Here is a 21,289-nt window from a genome sequence, read left to right as displayed (position 1 = left end):
GCACCAAGCCATCCATGAAATGCTGAGGTGAATCCATTTTTTATGCAATTCAGTTTCGTTACCAGGGACTCTAAACCAACTCATACTGAGTTTTACTCCATCAGCAGTGGGCTTTCAATTTTTCTGTATACACCAGGAAATGTTGTGACACAAGATTTTGGATCTAGTCTTAGTATTTCTCTGGCAAATGTCCCTCCATATTACATTCACATATGACTCTCAGAGCCTTCGCAGCATACAGTAAAGCTCAACATCAGCCTTGGCCATGTGTTGGACAGCAGGTGCTTGCTGCTGATGGCCTTTAATCACCCAAAACCCATGCCACCGGGTGTCTTCATCACAGCTTTGCCAGCCAGTGCCAAACATTTGTGGGTTTTCAAAAATCTTAGGTTATATGCACTGGAGCCAATTTAACATCAAATCTGCCATGGCCTTGGAAATTTGTGAAGTGAGTGCTGCTGCTCTTTAGTTTTCTGAGTGCTACATTGTGACGCACTTGCTTTTTTTTTTAAGAGACTGATTGCAGGGGATTGGCGGGGCTGTGAAAAGCTGGTAAATCATGCTTGCACACCTCTCAGGTTCCATTAGGAACATTTAAAAACACTGAAATTTGTGTGGTCAATACAGATGCCCTGTTTGTGATGACTCTTAATGCAAATTGGCAGGTTTTATTGCTACTTTAATTGTGCAGGTAGGGTTAAAATGGACCAATGTGTGTCCATGTAACTAATTTGAGAAAACAGTGACCATCCATGCTTTCATATTCCATAATGCTTTCAGAAACAGTTGCCTGCTTGCTTTATTTTGGCACCCAAAGCAACTGGTCCCAGATGGAACAATAATTGTTGTAGGTTTTCAGTTCCACTGCTCTTGGCATCTTTTCACTCTGTTCTTTACTGTAAACTATTATCTTTTTGTCCCTGCCGTTCTTCATATGTTTCCCCTGAGCCCCTGAAATAGCCTGAGCCATTTCCTGAGCCACTGGATTAGAAAGGCGCCAGGCAATCTCCATCTGGCCTGTGAACACAGACACACCATAACATTAAAACCACAAAATGATTAAGTCTTGGGTGGGAGAAACATGGCTGAGGTTAAGATCATATGTGAAAGAGAAGGGGTCAGAGCCCTCCTTTAGCCCCTAGCAAAAATGATCCAGGGAAGGATGATGGATGTTTGGATTATGGACACTCAAGGTTTGTTGTTATCTCTGGTGAGAGAAGACTGGCCTGTCTTCTGCAAACCCAGGAATCATTGTAGCAGAAATTGCTGCAAACCTTAATGCTTGTTATAATAGGAAGATGCCAGAACAAACAATGCTGCCTAGTCAGAGTGACCATGCTTGCCTCTGTCTACTACAGGAAGTGCCTACAATGCTCACATTCGCATTAGAATATGCATGTGCACATTTGTTTATCTGGCAAAGAAATGGTAGCAGTATTGAAGCAGTGTGAAAGATAATGTTTGCATGGGAGTGGATTAGGTCACCTAGGGAGCGCATGGCTTGTTGTGAATTGCTACCATTCTGTCCACAGGGCACATAGATCTGATCCTCTGGAACATCTGTAATATCAGTAGGTGGCATTCCCACAGCTGGAGCTGCCTTCCCGGAGAGCAGTGCATTAAACAACACCATCTGAGTGCAGGATTAGAATGGTACTCTCTGATGCTGCGTGGCACAGTCCCATTCATGCAATATTTATCTCAGCTGGTAACGCTCCACTCCACTCTTTACTTATCCTTGACACAGGTGTTGCCTCACAGACGTTTTCCTCAGTACATCCCGCTTTATCATTTAATCTCTACTTTGGGATCAAATGCTGTCTACTTCAGATGATTGCAGTGTCTTTGCTGAAGCCTAGGTGCTGAGCGCAAGGCAAGTGCAGCCGATTTTAGAGGTGAGAAAACTCAGCAAGCAGAGTGATCAACGCAGCTTCATTATTATACAAAACAGTATGTAACTGGGACACGTTAAATCTAATCTGGAAACTTCTGTAAAGGCATTAGCATTATGTATTTGCATAGGATGGGGGAGAAGCACACTCGCCCAGGAACACCTCTGTTCTGCACATTGTCATGGCAACTGAATGTGTGATTTTCATCTTCAGGCAGATGCGTGTTCTGCCCGTAGAGTGTTTTATCCCTTCAGCTTGTTGGCTGCCTCGTTAAATATTTGGGAGTTGGTTCCGGCCGTCATGCACTGCATCCCTTGTGTCTTGTTCCCCAACTAGTGTAAAGACCACTGCTCGGTCGCCGAAACTCAAAATACTAGTGTGCTTCAGTAATTTGTATCAAAATGAGCTGTATTCCTGACAGTTGCTAGGTTACAAAGGACAGGAGCTGCCTCCTAAGATTTCCACAGCCGTGTTTAACATAGTCTGTTATTAGCAGTCAGAGAGTCTCGGTACACACTTCCATCAGCACGCGGGAAAACGAGAGTGACGTTTTCACCTTCAGATGCTGCTAAAATATCCGATCAAATTTAGTTAATGCTAGCAGTGTCACCAAGTTACCCTCGGTTTCATCTAACAGTCTGATTTGTGCTCCCCTTTCACAATGTGTTAAGTAGCTGTAACACACTCAACATAATCATCTTGGATGCTTCCAAGTGACTTCCCTACTTCCCTTCCCTATGTACAGACCTGCATAGTAGAATTCCATAATTCTTCATGTTGTTTTATTCACAGTGAATGGCACCCCAGATGCACTGTGTGATGTGTAATGTTCTACACTGCTCCCACATGCTCTTCACATGTCAATATTATTCTAAAACAATATGCTAATTCTCATTTACCTAGAACTTTCCCAGCAAGTCATGAATTATGTCCCTGATTGCACCAATGGCTTTGTAATTATCTATTAAAATGCAGTGAGGTGAAAAATCTAACTAATTGGAAGCAGAAAAAGTTTGCAGAGACTCATTTTGCTGGTATGGTCTCAGTTCACTTAGACCCCCTTCGTAAATGGAAGTGATGGTGAGTAATCAAGGTGGAACATTTTGTGAAACATTCCTCTAAATTATTTCCTCACCTCTCCTCTTCTGCCTCATCAAAACAACATATGGTCTGAAGTCTCAATTTTGATCCATGGCATTCGTTACAGCTGTGGCCTTTGTACACTGAGGCTCTCTCCTCATCCAAGACCTCAATGGCAAAAGACTTAAATAAAGAAATATCTGGAACATGCTTTAATGCACGCTTTAAGTACATTGACACAAAAGGTGAGGAGTACCGTGGCATTAAAGAATTTAAAGCCTCTAATGTGCTACTGTTCCCCGTTGAAGTAAATCATCTTATATTGCCTTTAATATTTTTTAATTCATGCTGTAACAGTGAAAATGTAGAATGTATTTTATGGATTTTTTTTTCTGACCAGTCCACTAAAGATAGGTCCATCCTCTCAGTGAATATTATTGCAGGAATACACCACATTCGTCTTTTAAAAAAAGAATCCTTAAATGACCTCCCTAGACCTTTGCAAACAGATCTTGGTCTGCTTCAAACCAGGATATGAAAAAAAAAAAAAAAAAAAAAAAAAAAAAGTGTAGTGATTGTCACATGTGATACACAGCAGCACAGCACACGGTGCACACAGTGCATTTAACCCATCACCCTTGGTGAGCAGTGGGCAGCCATGACAAGCGCCCAGGGAGCAGTGTGTGGGGACGGTGCTTTGCTCAACAACTATGCTTGTTGTTGTTTTTTTATGCTCCACAAGCCTTTCATACATTTTTCTCCTTTCTGCGGTGGCAGTTTGCATGCTACAACATTAATTCTTATGAAAATTTTAGCAAAGACAGTAGAACAAAAAAGCCTTTTTGCTTTCTTCTGTAAATCATTTTACTGGATTTTTTTCAGCTATTTGAGAATTTAAATGGGACACACTCTCCTTTGAGTTTCTTGTCCATTACTCTCCTATTGAAAGTTAAGTTTTGTCCAGGTTTGCATAAACCCCTAATGCACATGCATGTTACTGTCACTACATGATGCATGATGCCCAAACTCTGTCTTACTGCCTCTTTTGTTGCTCTACCCCTTACTGGCGCCTGTCATGATCCGGACCGGCAGGGGTTGACCGGAGTTTCATGTTTGTCCTGTGTAATGTTCCCCTGATCGTGTTTTTTTTATTTATATAATTGTATAAAACTACCCTGTTCGTGTCTGTTCGCCGTCGGGTCATTGTGCGTGTAGATGTTCCCCTGTCCTGTGATCGTGCGAATGCGTCCTCCTTCATGCCATGTCCAGCCCACCTTTTTTATGTCCAAGGGTGCATTGGCCCACACATCACAGCCATATTTATACTTGTTATTTAGGTGGTTAATTATTTAATGACCTGAAAGAGAACTTTGATAGCTGGGTAGATATCACATGTGACAACAGGCTTTCTGGTAAAGGTGACATCAAAGTGGCTTTACACTTTACACATTTACATATGGCTAGATCTGTCCACCTCACTCTCCTTCATCCATGGTTTACAGATGTGTCTGTGTTGTAGCTTTGAGGCCTAGAGCTCCTCTGAATTTGTCCCATCTTTTTCAGTTTTTATTATTTTCTTATTTTTGTTGCACAGCTGACTTATAGAACAGTATAAATTTTTCAGTTTTGCTTCGCTAGAGTAACTATTTATTGGGCAGGACGCACAAAAAAGATGCAACTGGCTGCTAAGACAGACCAGTGCTGCCCCTAGTCTGACATATGAAGGGTTCTAATCACCCACACCAAACAAGTTGGCAGCCATGGGCACCTAGGCGCCACAATGGAATCATAGTAAATAAGCAAAAGAAAATATATTTTTGTCTTGTAGCCAGCAGTGAGTTGGTCCCTTTAATAACTGTCATTGACTATTACATTTTCTAAAAACTTGTTTAGGCCAATCCTACACTAATAAATGTAGCTAATTAAATTACACAGTGATGGCTTTAAGTTACCCTTTGAATGTGTCGAGATCAGAAGTAATAATAATTTTCTTGAGAGAGGTTCTTCCACTTCTGTTGCTGCTGATGTGCAGCTGCAGTAGCAGGTTTTGGGATTGAAAGACTCTTCTAAGCTAAGTCATTGTTCATCAATAAATGGGCATGAGTTGCCTATTTCATGCTGGCCTACATGCAATCTTGATCATATATTAAACATATATTTTTACAGATTTTACACAGGTATTCATTATAAAGACACTATTTCATTATAAAGACACTATTTATGTGACACCACGGTCTCCCTGGTTCACCAGGTGGTGCAAATGGAATGATTGTGGGTCCTTATGGCCCACAGGTGTAACATGCCTATTAAGACACACCCAGTACTGCAGTATTCATATCCAGGGATTAGAACCTTGTAAAAGTGTCAGGGCTTGCCCAGCTAACTGACAAACACATTAGCCACAAACATGCCCCAGACTTTCTGCCATCAAACATGCCCAGGTTTCTGCCATCATGGTTAATAGACACCACTCTCAACTGGATCTCTGTCGGAGGTTTTGTTGGTCTGGTAAACAGGAAATCCTGGTTTTGTATTTCAGCGGATCCTGTGTTATTTGGGGTAGTGGTGGGCTAGCAGGTATGGAAGTGGACCCATAATCGGAACTTTACTTAAATCCCAAACTGCCTAGGTGCCATTGAGGTGCCACTGAACAAGGTACTGTCTTCACACACTGCTCCCAATGTGCCTTTCATGTCTCCCCACTGCTCACTAATGGTGACGGTTAAAAGCAGAGGACACATTTAATTTTTGTGCACCAATGACGATCACGTCACTTTCACATTCTTTACGTCAAACCATTCCTGTGCTGCAGTGACCGTGAGTACAAAAAATCCTGCAGGATCAACCAGCTGATCCAAAAAGTTCAGCTTGTCCTTGTCAGACATCATGGACATGTTAAAGCCATAAGCATGTCAGACCCAGAAGCATGACTGGTGCAGAATCAGACCAATGACTCCAAAGATCTTGGTCCAGATCACGTCTACCGCACTGGCTGTCTGACATCACCCCTCTTGTCTGACATGTGTGCTGGTTACGCTTGTCCTCATAGTCCAAATGAGGCTGTTGCAAAATCGGGTCCTCACTCAAGCATTGGTTCAAGAATGTCGCCCTGTGTAGTGTGTGTGTATTTGAGCTAGACCAGTCACACAGGATGGGTTTCTCCTGCAGTGATGGTGAAGCAACAGCCACCAGTATGTAACAACCCCATCAAATCGGAAGAACACCAGAATAGCACACAGAATAAAATGGTGGAGATGAGAACAGACAACTGCAAACTCATTCGTTCTCTCTCACATTTGATGTAAGCTGTAACCTGATTGACCAAGCCTTATGCTGACTCTTTGACATGGCTACGCCTTTTGGAATGCTCTTTGCTGTTCGTCTGCCACCGATGTTACCGATCCACTTTTACGTCCACGACCAAAATTTTAGCCCCACCTCTGACACTGCATCTATCCCTGAGACCCATCAAGACTCAACCATGTTTACAGCCAGCCGCCTTCCACTACCACTAGCACCAAGGTCAGTTCCGGGACTTACCTCTTATACCTGAATCCTCTGCAGCTCCAGCATGTGTGGCAGAGGCGAGTTATGGTTGAGCTGCTCTTCTAGAACCTGTGGCAGCGATAATGAGTATTGTTGTCCCCCACGCACCCAGGTCTGTACCCAGCCCTGTGACACAATATTAAGCAGATTATCACATTAATGGTGAACATCCCTTTTGAATTAAAGGACACCCTCCCTTGGTAAATTGTCAGAATATGTAATCCACAAAAGAGCTGTAAGCAGAGTTCCACTATATTTTCTTTTCTTAACAGTCAAAACCTCTTTTTAGATCATTTTTACTGCATGCAGTAAATCACCTCTTGAACTTGTGGTATTTTAAATATTTTCATGGCTGAGTGTGGAAATTGTTGTTGCATTGACCTGCAAAATACAACACGGCAGCTAGACTGGTAACAACTAACCACATGGGATGTAACCTTTACCTTTTGCAGGTGAATTTCAGGCCAGATCCCCTCTCTCTGCCTTAGGGGCATGGTGCTTGGCAGCTCAAGTAAGCGCATTATATTACATTAGGAAAATATATGCATTGAATGTGATTCAGGTGAGATTGACCTGCACAAAGCAAGCCATTAAATAAGTAGGAGGCTGTAGAAATGCTGCATTTCTCATCTGAGTCAATCAGATGGACAGAGTTTCCTGTCATAAAGCTCTAGAAAATCTTTAATTGATGTTGGAGGAGACTTTGTGACCAGACACAGTACAATCATGAAATCGTACATTAAAGACACATGTTTCATTTTGACCAATTAGCCATTTTTTGAGGCATAGAAGAATGTGGATAAATTGAACTTATGACCTAATTATTGTTAGAAAACTCAGACTTTTCACAGAAGCTAGACTCAACACATGTTCATGAAGCCAAAAGTAAGATGAATGACATATAACAATAAACAAAACTATCTGTATCCTTCACTGGTGGTGTTCTTCCTCTGGAGCTTTTGAAGCAGAGCATGGCCGTCTCTACTATAAAGTTGGCTGTTGTCAGAGAATGACGGGGATGGTCTTTGTTTGAGAGCTCATATTGGTGGTCGTAGGGCACTCAGTGTGTCATGTTCACTGATGGCCAATTTCATGCCTCTGTAACCAGAGACAGCCTGTGACCAAAGACTGACACTCTCAGAAAAGTGAATGACCCACGTCTACAGGAGATTCCCAAACCGACTGGCTTTATAACTTCAGTGGTGAAAGGGTGACACATTGGTTCCCGGTTTGAAACGTGAACCATCAAGGTCCCACTGAGGTGCCACTGAGCAAAGCACCATCCCCACACACTGCTCACTGAAGTGATGGGTTAAATGCAGAGGACACATTTCTGTGCACTGTGATTGCTGTGCATCATAATGAGAATCACTTCACTTTCACTTTCGAATGCTTTCACGATACATCCTATAACTAGAAATGTGGATTACATTTATTGACCCTTGAGAATACATGTTATTTGGTTAATTCTGCTCTATTATATTCTATTCACTCTATTTAATGTTTATTCTCATGGCAGAAATATGTGCATGTTAATGACACAAGCACATTTCTGACACATTTTTATTGTTAAATATTACCAAACATAATTGTGTAGACTTTAGAATTGTGACTTTAAATATAGCATGTTTTTTGCATATATAGCAGTTTTTTGACTGCTATATAACAGGAGATGTTTTCATTTGTAGTTCTGACATGAGAGCTAAAGAGTTCATAAACACAACCAAAGTCATACAATGTTTGAACCTCATCTAATATCGCTTCCTAAAGCCTTTTTCGCTGTGAGTGAGCTTACCGTTTCCATCCCCAACAGAAGGGGTCTTTACCACATGGACAGCAGCCCAAGACCATCTCCCTCTGTCATCTCCTGGTGCACTGCCATGAGCAAAACTCACACATAACACTCTCACACACACTCTCAAAAACACTGAACCAGTTTTTTTTCAACCTTTCATAGTGTCTTTTGAGTGAAGCATGCAGAGGTAAAACTGACATCCATATTGTAATAGATTTGATGAAAAACTGGCTAAAGTAAAAAAAAAAAAAATAATCTGTCACACCTCATATTTTAGTGGTGATGTAATGTAAATGCATCAGGTTAAGTAGGTTTGATTGGTTTATTTACATTACGTCAGGGCTAAAATATTTGGTGATACAGGTTAATTAAAGTTTTTTAAGTTTAGCCAGTGTTCACTTTTTTCAGTGTGGCTTCATGCTACCCTACTGTGTAGAGAAAAGAGGAGTGTGAAGGCAGGGTCAGATCCCTCTGTTTGAAGGGGGAGGTCCTGAAACTGTTAATATGGCCATTCAAGAGGCAAACGCTCCATGATAGACATAGACACGGAGGTGTTAGTCTGTGAAGATGGCCATCAATAACCATCTTTTTCTCCTGTGGCCCTCTCTTTGAACAAGGCTAGATGTGCTAGATGAGTTTCTTAATGCGCTGAGCCCCTCTCACCACACATACCATGCACATTTAGCCACGATGTGATGGACCTGAGCAATAGAGAGACCCATAAATCTGAGGGAGGGGTCTGGCAGTTAATGGAAAAAATATGCAAGTGAGTTCATGGCACCCTTTACATTACATTACATTTACATTTGCAGCATTTATCAGACGCCCTTATCCAGAGCGATACAGGGACAGTCACCCCTGGAGACACTAAGGGTTAAGTGTCTTGCTCAGGGGCACAATGTAGTAAGTGGGATTTGAACCTGGGTCTTCTGGTTCATAGGCGAGTGTGTTACCCACTAGGCTAATACCACCCTCAGGTCTGCACTAGAGTTGCTGAACTGCAGGCCAAACATTTCAGATCTAGCAAAAAAAAAAAAAAAAAAAAGTAAAAAAAAAATTCAACACCAGAGCATCCGGACTGGACCGAGGGGGGAGAAATGATGTGAGTAATGCGTATGTGCAGAAGCTCAGCATGCAACAAGCCCAGGGGCTTTAAAAGCTGGAGATTTGGGTATTGCACCTCGGCTCAGCTACCCTGCCGGTACAGTGGAGTGGGTTAACTGGTGGGCCTGAGTGTCTGACCTTCTCTCGCACACAAGCACATGCTCCGCTCAGCATCTCATTCACAGCACGTTTGCCGCTTTGAGTTGAAACACCAAGATTTTCACGCTGTCTGTCACAGCCTCTCCAGAGCCTTCTCGCTCTGCTTTCACGCATATGTGGCGGCACTGGACATTACATCATAGTTTTTTCCCATGGAGCATTGATGCTATGTAAATATGTGAAAAGTCACCTGGCAGGGAGCAGGCCGTCCTTCAATGTCTTTGTTGTACTTCTTGTCCTCCTACGTCTCAAGGTCTCAAGGTCCTACATCTAAAAAATGTGCAGATTGTGTTGTAAATGGAGTGGAGGAAATTGTGGAGTGTTGACGTCATTTTTACGAACATCGACCCCACTGTTCTGCTTGCAGAGGCCTTTTTTTGTCCTCAATTGCAACATGTATACAGAAAAGACCTACAGAATTCACATGGGGGTACAAAAATAATCCATACCAGTGTTTTTTGCCTGCTGCAGCAAATTCACTTCATTGCCTTGTGAAATAACCCATGATTTAAGAATGGTGATGTAAAAAAAAGAAATCAAAATACACTTTCCTCAGATAATAGAGAATTGCCATTGCTGGTGTGTAATCGTGTGAACAGAACAGTAAGCAGCAAGAATGACCAATAGATTTTACATTTTTTGTACAAAAATGGTCTTTGGAATTAAGACAAAGTAGCTCCTCAACAAAGAGAGGTTATGAACTTCAAATATGCAACTCCTGTACATAAATATCTTGGAATGCTAAAGATGCTATTTTCATGCAGCTCTGACCACTGTCATACTCAAAAAGAGTTTAGTATGAAAGTATGTGGAAAGTAGGAAAGTCCCCCCCATACCTTTTGAGACCACATTCTCTAGAGAAGCACTGTAATCCATAGTCTGAAATCAATCTTTACTGAAGCACTTTTCACATTGGTTGTACTCTCAGAAGCTGATGTGGACATTATGGTTCTTCTGGGACCTGCAGCAGCCTGCTCTATTGCAATCAGCTCTCAGAACACAGAGACCATATAAGGTGTGATCTTGTCTAAACTCCTGCTCCCAGAAGTGCCATTTCAGCTCTGAGGGGAGACATCAGTGGAGTCAAATGTACTGCAGGACAGACATCTGTGTGTGTTTGTTTGTGTGCTGTAGCAGATGTAAATGAGCGCACCACTGTCAAGCAGCTTATAAACGGACCCATTATTTGTATGACAAACTGTGAATGAGCTTGAGGTTATTAGAATGTGGAAGTATTCACCATTCCCTCATGAACAAATTCACAAAGTTGTTGAAAAATGCAAAAGCTGTTTCTACATTCCCATTTTTTCCATTATATTTGATCGGTCACCTCATCCATGCATCCAAAATGGCTATGTGGGCACTTCAAGAGAGTGAAGTAGGGTGGTCATAGCCTTGTGGCCAAATAGCTTGCTTGACCCAAAGCAAATTCTGCTGCTCCCATTTTATTCGTTTTCATGTATCAATGTATCTAAAATTACCCTTAATTAAAATATCTTTTAATAAATATCCATTTAAATCTATGAATTGATATGAACATAGAAAAAGCTGATTCAGTGTCTGGAAGCCTGGTTATGTTTTCCTAGTCTTCAGATGAGAACATTACTTTACTTTACTTTACTTTATTTAGCAGACGCTTTTGTATTTGTTTGTGCATTAATTCATTACTCAAGTCATATATATTATATATCATCCTGTGTGGTCTCAGATTGAATTTATTTCACACTGCACTAAGAGGAATGTCAGCAGATTGAATATGAATTAAAAGGCATCAACAATTTAACAATTCAGTTAAGCCAAAATAACGATGAATATTCCTAGGCTACCATTATGCACTGCATTTTAGCTGGTTTCAATCCGAGGAACTGGATGTGTATAACTTGATAAATAAGAGTGTACATTTTGCTCTTTCCAAAATGATTACACTTTTCAACTGTCATCTGAAATACTGTATGTGTCAGTGTTATTTTCACTTTTTGTGTCTAATGTGCTTATTTGAAAAAAATACATCCTTCTTCAATTCTGTTGCATCAACAATGCAAATGTAAATCAAATTGTTTATGTATGTAGTGTTTATACTGATGAAGTAGTGTTTTGTGCATCATAGAAAAATGGCAACTCTTTCATATACAACATAATGCTCCCTTTGTTATGCATGAATATTTTACAATATTTTACAAGTGACCCAAACATAAATAATTTTATTTGATGAAAACTCAGTGTTTATGAATAATTGTGTGAGAAATGTCAAGTTAAGTGAGTAAACGAGTATAATAAATTTTAAAAAAATATGATTTAACATAAATGAATATTGTATATTTTTGCATATTCAGGTCCTATGACTTCATTAGATCACCTCTCACTCTTCACCACAGCTAAAGAAAGCATGTGGTGCTCGTGAAAAGATAAGAACAGAAACCCAATTAGCACCTCCAGATCTCACTTGTTTTGTGCAGCCAAGATGTGTGTGTATGTGTGTGATAGAGAAAAAAGAGAGAGGGTGAGAGAGACAGAGAGCAAATTTAAATGTGTACTAGGATAGAGGTGGGTGCAAGACCACCTCAGGGTGCACACAATGTTCGGTCAATTTAGAGTTGCCAGTGTGCTTGCCTTTTGGCTGGTGGGAAAACCAGAGAACCGAGAGGATACCCTTGCCGAAACAGGGAGAAAATACAAAAAGCTGGATTCATGCTTGCAACCTTGGAGGTGTGAGGCCACAACACTAACTGTTGCATGTGGCCCAACCATTTTAATATTTATTTTTTATTATTAAATATTAAAGTATTGGTGTGATGTTTCTTAGTCTGAGAATAATGGATTTTCAAATAATAGCTGCAATGTTGCATAATGGCTTAACACAGTATCCTTGCAATCTCCCGTGCTTCTGTACCAGAACATCAGAGTATTCTCTGCCTCACTTAAGCATCACGCTGATGTGGCTTAATAATGTGTGATTCTAGTGCATTTGTAAAATCATGATGTTTATTCCAATTTCACTGTGAAAGATGTGCCACCTCTCAATAGAGGAGGCACATAAGAGGATGGTACGACTCAGTACAGTAGGTTACCTAGCAACCACCAACAGAGAGGGCAGCAATGGCCAATATGCATGCATAAATTCACCACAAGCATTTCCTCGCTTCACAATTGCACCCGAACTCGGCATCTTAAATCTGGCCACTAGGTCAAACATGAGCACGACCCGTTTCGTTAATGCATCAAAACACCGTGGGGCACTGACTCTGTGGCTGGCTGCATGATTGCCTGCTTTGCTTTGGAGAGTGCGGCAACATACTCTCGAATAGCTGACGGGACTTGCAGGGGTGTGCCATCCTGTGTGCTTAGAGATTGATTTAATGCTCAGGAAAAGGGAATTTAAGGACTCTTGTTCTGCCTTAAATACAAGCACACTTGCAGGACTAATGAAACCAATTGGCTTGATTCTTCAGATATATACTGCAGGGGATGAGGAACTAAAGGAAAGTAATTAAACCAGTAAATTTTCATTGCGTTCAGCAGACTCCCTGTGTTCGCAAGGGCTGCAGCAAATAAATAAATAAGGGGATCTGTTGCAAAAATTGCTAAATGGCGAGAGCCATTTCGGCTCCAGACATTCATTAGTCGATACTAGCATCTGGGAACCGGGGACGCGAATGACGAGCTAAAGCGCAAAATGATCCTCAATGAGATGCCCAGACGCAAACCACTTTGGTGCCGAGGGGGATGTTTAAACTCCTGTCCTGCATCAATCTCCCTGTCAGTTTGCGCGGCACATCAGGAGTAACAAGAGCAACTGCTGGTAAAGTTGTAGGCAGCTGAAAGTGGCATTTGTTTGCCCGTGCGGGTGCTGCTGGTTGGCATGGACGTGGCGTGATGGTTTAAAAATACCACCTTCTTTATGTGCTTTTAAAGAAATGTTCCGGCATCCTCCGAGCCCGCCAGACACTGTAAAGCACCTTTGACAAGGTCACCCAGTGGGAGGCTGCAGCACTGGGATGAGTGATTGGTTGTTTTCTTGTTAAGGGAGACAGGAGTGACATGGTTACTGACAAGTTGCAATGGCGCAAGCTGTAATGTGTCGCCTACGTTTAGCTCTATGGTGAGGGGAAAGGTCCGCAGGATGGCCAATCAAGCGGTTAATTGATGCAGTTAGCCGCAAAGGGCCCATCAGAAGAGTTGCTCTTTTTCCTCCAATCTGTCGATATATGAAGAAAAATGAGAACCTTGGTTGTTGTGTGACCATTGCAGAAAAGATTTGCAAGAATAAGTCTTGATACCAACTGATACTGTCATTGTGGACAGTGGTTCAGTGCCCTCTGTAATACTGTTGGCGCGGTCATGATTTAGCATGTGAGCTGGATTTGCACTGGGACGAATGTGTGAATAAATGCTACTGTATTTGATCGAGTTGAAAGGTTTCCAAGATCATTTCTCCCCCATCCTCAATGAACCCCTGCTGGGCCATGAAGACCTCCGATGGTAACAATCTCCTCTTGTGTCTTCTGGTTTTCATTTGTAGAATCACAGTGCGCACTTTGTGGTGAGCCAGAAGGTGAGTGTGCAACAGCACGTTCCCACGTTTTTGCCATCATCCATGCTTGGGGGGTGGGTGAGGTGTTGCATTTGGCCAATAATTCATTCCATAACAAATGATAGTGAAGAAGGTAGCGAGAGTTTGACCTTGTGCGTGGCTAACTGGAACTCACGCTGCTTCTCATCCCATTTTTGCCCCTTTTCACCGTCCATCGTCTAACAAACCCGCCCCCCCATACAGCTAAGGTGGGATGACATCACCGCCTGCAACTAATATTGCTCCCATCCTTCACTGAAATGGCTGCTTGTGTCAGACTTGCATGTGTCATGATTTGTGGTGGCAATTGTTTACTTGTGCTCTTTGCATTTGTCTGTCCCCTTCTACCCCCCCCCCCCCCCCCCCCCCTTCCCTCTCCAACTCCTCCCGCCCAACCCCGCCTCGCCTCTTTTCCTCTCTCTGTGTAGAAGAGCTTGGGGCTCATGGCTGTGCCTTTTTCCCGACGCTGTCTCTGCTCTGTTCTTTATTCTCTTTGGTTCTTGACAGAGTTTCTCTATGTGGGAGCAGATATAACTAGGACTGCAGCGATAACACCTAAAGTATTGATAAGGTTATTTTTAACCCTCTTCCGACATGCCACATATAATATAATGACATTAGGATAGCGTACACATAAAACTGTACCGTCCAGTCTTTTGCTTAACCTTGCCATTGTGTTCTTCTATACATGAAGAAGCCATCCTGAGTAATCTGTCATGTTAGAAATCAATAGAGCCCCCCCCCGTGCATGCTTATTGGATTAAGACATAATGGAATTGACTGTGGTAACTGCACTGGTGACCCTGCCGCAGTACGAGGGTCTCCTAACACAGAGCAGGAGTATCTGCCATGCTTGTGGTCCCCCAGGGGGTGGGTGGGCTCAAAACAACCTTCAGAATAACAGTATGTATCACAATATGCACAGAATTATGCAGGTAATCTGAAGCATGTGTACTTGTACATGCCTTATTTCTGAATGAGAGTTCTCACACATATCATTGTTCATTAGATGTACAAATCTTATGAATGATTCCTAATTATGTACACATTTTTTTTTTTTATTGCGGCTGTAACAAATGTGTGAATTTTCACAGATAATATTGATAATGTTGATGATAGTTTGCCGCCGCATTGCTCAGCTCTAGCTGCACATCAGTTTAGACACAAAAAAAACTGACAATGCGTGAGCTTCGTAAAAAGAGATCAAATGTTGTGAGGAAGGTGTGTTTTGATTGTTGGATAAAATGTGTGTGTGTGTCAGGGTCTGTGCGTGCGTGGGTGGGTGGGTGGCAGAGAGAGAGGGTGCTCTCTTGCCGCTAATGCACATTTTTTGCGAGGTTTTGAATCTGTGTTGGGTGCAAAGAGCAGGAGACAGCATCATGCTGCAGGAGAAGTAGGCTTTGCAATGCAATAGTGTGAATGTCAGAGCCAGGGAACCAGGAAAATCCAGGTTAGAGAGACAGGGAGAGACAGCATGGTGGGAAACATGCAACCCTCATCTCCCTCTCTCCTGTTCTGCCTTGCCAGAAACCCTCGCCCCGTCGCCAAATACGGCACATTGTGCAAGTGGCAACAGAGAGCTATGCCTCCGTCCTGCAGGACATCAAAGCACAAGGAGGTTTTTAATGACTGGAGGAAAATTAACGCCCTCCCCTCCATGTGTTCTGCTGGATTGTTTTTATCTCAGTGTTTGTCTCACAGATTTAGGTGCTTGTGTAATTAAAAGAATCGTGCCACTCCACGCCCGTGTTGTTATTGAGTCTATCGCAGGTGGCGAGAGAGGAAATGAGATAAAGGGGAAAGGATTTAGTTGCTGAAATTAACACCAGATTAACCCTTTAAAGCTCCCATGGGTTTATTCAATGTAGTTTACAAATGATAAATAAATTATAAATATATAAATTATATACACAACAAATAAAACTGTCTGTCAGGCTTAATGCTGGATGTTAAATGGTTGATGTGTCATCTCATCTCACATTCATAATATAAATACCAGAAAGTTTTCCATTGCAAAAAAAAAAATTATGGTACCAGTTCGAATCCCGAACCGGCAAGGTGACGCTGAGGTGCCACTGATCAAAGTACAGTCCCCACACACCACTCCCCGGGCGCCTGTCATGGCTACACATTTTGTTGTGTTGTTCTGCAGTGTTTCACAATGACAATCGCACTAACACAGAAAATGAGCGGTCAGCAAACTGGTCTATATTACCTATCCTTTCCGTGTGATTTTCTGCTTATATATTATTTGATTTGGTCATAATTTTTATTTTTACGCATCACCATTGTCAAGTTTTAATTATCGTGAAAGAGATGTGAAAATGGACGCTGAGGAGGTGAAATGGAGACTAATATCTGCCGATTATGTTTTAAACCTGCCATTTCCCCACATTTTATTTTACCTCTTAGTCTAGTGCTTGTAGTGTGCACAAAGACAGCCAGTCTTTTAAAAAGCTGTACTTGTCGGATTGGATTGGGCTTGGGCCAAAATCTGTCTGGCTCAGGTCAGGCCTGAAAAGTTACTGCTCTGTACTCAGAAGGTTATTCAGTGATCAACTGACATCAAGTGATCCAATAGAGGTAAATGGAAGTAAAGCCCAAGTAATTCAGATAAGTAATAAGTGGTAGTAGCCTAGTGGTTAACACACTCGCCTATGAACCAGAAGACCCAGGTTCAAATCCCACTTACTACCACTGTGTCCCTGAGCAAGATAGTTGCTCCAGGGGGGACTATCCCCCTGATTACTGATTGTAAGTCCCTCTGGATAAGGGCGTTTGATAAATGCTGTAAATGTAAATGTAAGTGCGATCAGGTCAGCTGATCCACCTTGCATTTCCCAACACTCCCTTTAGCATCTTACTTTAATTTGCTTGCATCCAACCATAAATAGTTCCATACACTACGATGACAATAAAACACAGTTTTAGAAAAGGCCTTCATCCTTCATTTAGGATGCCTTTAAACCCTCAAAAGATTTTTTTATGTGTATGTTTCTTCCATGACTTAAGACAATGCATCATAGGAAAATAGGAAGTACAGGACAGTTGAATCCAACACTATTGCTATTACAGCCCTGTTGTGGACATCACTTGAATAACTGTTCATATTTGCATGTACAAAAAAGTTGTACACAATGTTGTATTGTCCTGTTACTAACACAATGCAGGTTTGGCAGCACATTATACAAATCAAGTGCAGCCCGGAATTTACTCAAAGAGCTTATCCGACTACGGGAGGAGCTACAGGCAGTGTTCTCCTGGCTTTATAGTGAATTAGCAGGATTGGCCCTCCCTCACTGGAGCTGTGGGTTGAAGTGGGTTCTGATGGGGATTCTGCCTCAATAGCGCCCTGGCAGGAGTGTCCAACTCTCTGCCCAAAGGGACTGCTTGGTAAATGCCAGGGGCAATACAGAGTGTGGTCTGAGGATGGGGTGAGCTGCTTGTTACTGAGGACCTCATTGTTTCTGATGCCAGGGTAAAATGTTGTATATGGTCAAGGTAAAGTAGAGGGAAATGCAATAGTGAAGGTGTGTCCGCCTACAGTCTCAGCACCTCGAGATTTCTAGTTGCATTTGTCAGCCATTCCTCCAACTGTCTTGTTCTGTCATTATCTTCCCATCATGGACTAAACACAACCATGGACTCTTATACCACAAGGATTTCCCAGTCAGAACCTCAGTGTGTAGCCTGTCTCTTGCCATTTATAAATGCCACAATCGTAAGGCACATTAGGTAAATACAAAGCAAAATTGTGTACATCACAAATGAAGCACCAATAGAAAAATGAATCAGTGTGTCTATTCATGGCTTGTGATATATCGAGTTATGTGTATGTGAGCCAGTGAATAGAAGCTATCTATTAAAGAACTAGGCAAAAAATGCCTGATGCAAAATCATGCAATAGCTTCACCCCACTTTTCACTTCAAAATGGGTTCTCTTTCAGTTTCTGTCTGAATAGGGAGGGCACGATGTATCACCCTCCTGCAAAGAAAAAGAAATGCATGTTGACAAGCTCCTGCTGTTTGGTCATAGCAGTGTATGACCAGCTCACAGTATCTGTTGTGGCCCTATGGGCTTTGACTAAGTTCTGGACCTAGTGCTAATGGAATTAGGTCTAATGCATATTAGACCTACATGTTGTTCATGTCCACTACCATCACCCACTCACAGAAAGAGACAGAAACACTCAAGTTTTTGAAATTCACTGCAGCTTTGTGATATGTTACATCCATCTTGGGGGGAAGGGGATGCATAATCTTAGCTAGCCTTAGGCGGTGCAGTGAAGTGAAGTGGATTAAGCAAACAGGCCATTAAAACTGCAAACGCTCTAAATGTGGCTGCCCACTCCCACAGTTTATCGTAGGCTAAGAAGTCTCTGCTCAGAGCAGCTATTATTTCATGTAGAGCTTACTTTTGTATCACTCTTGAATCAGCCAGTCATCAAATGCCAGGGTCATGTGGCCACAGGGAAGTCACCGTACTGTCCGCAACAACCGGTCATGTCTGAGTTGTGTGACTCTGGGGGCCTTGGTTTGTGTGAAGTATTTTTAGTGTTGTCTTTTGTATTTCAGGTGTGTCACATGTGTGAGTGTCCCCATTTGTACTTCCCCTTCCCCAAATAAGATTCCTAAATGTTTGTTTGTCCCATACCTCAATAGGCTGGTAATAGCCTAGTGGGTAACACACTCGGCTATGAACCAGAAGACCCAAGTGTCTCCAGGGGGGACTGTCCCTGTAACTACTGATTGTAAGTCGCTCTGGATAAGGGCGTCTGATAAGTGCTGTAAATGTAAATGTGAACTGTTTTATTGTACAAAGCACCTGCACATAGGTCCTCCCATTCCTTGGTGTCATCGCACATTCACTCAATTGTCATAAGCATTATCCTTGTGTTTAATCTTAAACGTTGAATAATCAAATATGCACAGTGTTTATTAGGGAATTCATTAAACCACTAAGGCCTTGTACATTCTGCCATGTAAAGATCTTTAACATGGCCTTTCTGCCTTATCTGGATGTAATATGTACCTCCACATAGTAGGAAGAGATTTAATATTTAATAAGGCTATTCTAAATTATGAATGAAATATCAAGCAATCGTAGTAACATTAAGGTCATTTGAATTTGAATGATACTCTTAACTCTTAACCACTAGAACAAAGTGGTGAACAAAAGCCTGCAGTTTATACGCAGTGAAAGCCACATTTATAGTCGGCTTTACAGTTTGCAAATGTTCACAGTTTTTGGTGAATTAAACGTTTTACATTTACCCAATTTTATACTTTCAAAAAGAGAGTACTCTGGGGCTGTAATTTTTTAAATTGCTTCACATTGAGCTTGACCTCTGTTTGCATTCTGCATGACACATGCATTGCAAAGAAATCTCAAGCAGGCCAATGAAAAGTACCAACACCTTCCCCCGGCTCTCGGTCATGGTGTGACGAGCCACTGGATTGAGGAATTATTTCTCAAGACAGACCTGATGTGTCAGTGAGGTTCCTGCACGCCTGTCGGCTGTCTTGCCTGTCTTTGTGCACAGCAAAGCGCACTGGAGGAGAAGATTTGTCTGGGCTGAATTTAAACAACAAAGGAAAAAAGAGACTGTGTCACCTTGCCCAAAATGGGTCTCTAGACAGCCCTGGGATTCCCATCACAATCACTGTACTTGTGCTGAGGTTTGAATGGAAGGCCACGCAGAGACTGTTATCATTAACCTGCTTCCATATGAGTCAGTGGTTTTTAAATGCAAGTTTAAACCATTTTTAAATGGTATTGTTGTGGTTTTACTGATTCAGCAGAAAATATTGATTATTGGTCAACATGTTCCTTATTATGTGTTCTTTCCTTGGCCTTTGTCGAGTAATGGCTTTCGGAGACCACAAGGGGGTGATATAAAATCAGAAGGCCTTGTAAACTATATCACCTTCCTCATCTGAGTGCATATTTGCATGTTCATCAGGCATTGGTGCTTATACGTATGACAGTAGCTGCATTTGCACCAGAGGGTTCCTCAATCTATTTTCAAAATGTTGATAAAACACACAAAATAACTGCTTAGCAACATGCTACGTCATTCCTACGTCATATTAGAATGGCCTGTAAATGCAAAAGTAGGGTTTCCATTGTATGTTTGTCTCATAAAACATTTTTACTATTTCTATTATTGTCTCCTAAAATTTTACATATATGAGACTGAGATTATTTTTATTTCCCAGATAGTCATATTTTCTATTTAAATGTATGCAATTTGCAGGTTAACGGAAACGGAACATCTTAATTACGACAAGCCTTAAATTAATGAATTAGCTTACATCTTGTATGCATTTATTTACATCTTAGCAATTAACATGAGATTTTCTTTGCCAAAAGTAAAGACGTCTGATATATGTCTGTAATGCTGAAGTGAAAACATATCGCTTCTACAACACAATCTGCAATGATTATTATTCAAGATGGCGATTCCTACTTATTAATTACCCTTAAGTCTTTATCTAGAATTATGACAGCTTATCATCGGACATGTACAGTGTAAGCAAAACAGCTTCAACCATTGTGCTCCCATGAATTATCTGCTATACTGTTAATAGAAATGACATTTTAAGTTGATTAAGCAATTTGTTTTGTTTGAATGAACTTTGCTGCTTATTAAGAAGCCGTAATGGAAAACATCTTGTGTCTGTCACAGTCTAAATCAATATTTTATTATTGAAGTGAGACAGATCTTAGCAGTGGCAAATGACCTTCAGCATGTAAATGGAATTACACGCCACACACCTGGGACATGGGAGGAACTGGCGGTGAGTAGCTGTCGGCCGCGTCTGCTGCTGGCAATAACATTACTCACCTGCCCCATCAATCATGTACGGAGCTGCTGGGAGGAAATTCCTCCCCATACCTATTAATTACCATACCCGAACGGGCAATAATCAGTCTTCAGACAAATGACTCCGATTTTTTATAAAGATGTCTAACATATTGCCAAGAGATGGTAATAGAATGGAATGGTTGAATAGGTTGTTTTGGATTATATTAATATGTTACATCATAATAGCTGTCTGACATCTCCACACTATACTTAAATATATAGGTGAATCTGTGTTTCTGATTTGGATGTGGTTTGTGATTGTGTTTTCACTCTA

The 21,289-nt window shown here is 41.6% G+C and overlaps 1 protein-coding gene across 5 annotated transcripts in view; it reads left to right on the top strand.

Moving 5' to 3' along the window:
* dlgap2a (discs, large (Drosophila) homolog-associated protein 2a) overlaps positions 1-21,289 on the top strand; it is a 140,961-nt gene that overhangs the window by 52,730 nt on the left and 66,942 nt on the right. For 4 of the 5 annotated variants that reach the window (XM_028970954.1, XM_028970945.1, XM_028970982.1 and 1 more), the window contains one exon: positions 14,096-14,128. The exons of the other annotated variant lie outside the window; for it this stretch is intronic. In XM_028970954.1, the coding sequence (XP_028826787.1) occupies positions 14,096-14,128 (33 nt within the window). The remainder of the gene's footprint in view (positions 1-14,095; positions 14,129-21,289) is intronic. 5 annotated transcript variants of the gene reach the window in all.

The sequence above is a fragment of the Denticeps clupeoides genome, chromosome 1 (assembly GCF_900700375.1).
Source record: "Denticeps clupeoides chromosome 1, fDenClu1.1, whole genome shotgun sequence".
NCBI lineage: Eukaryota > Metazoa > Chordata > Actinopteri > Clupeiformes > Denticipitidae > Denticeps > Denticeps clupeoides.
The sequence above is the reverse complement of the archived record's forward strand: the minus strand, read 5'-3'. Positions and strand labels throughout refer to the sequence as shown.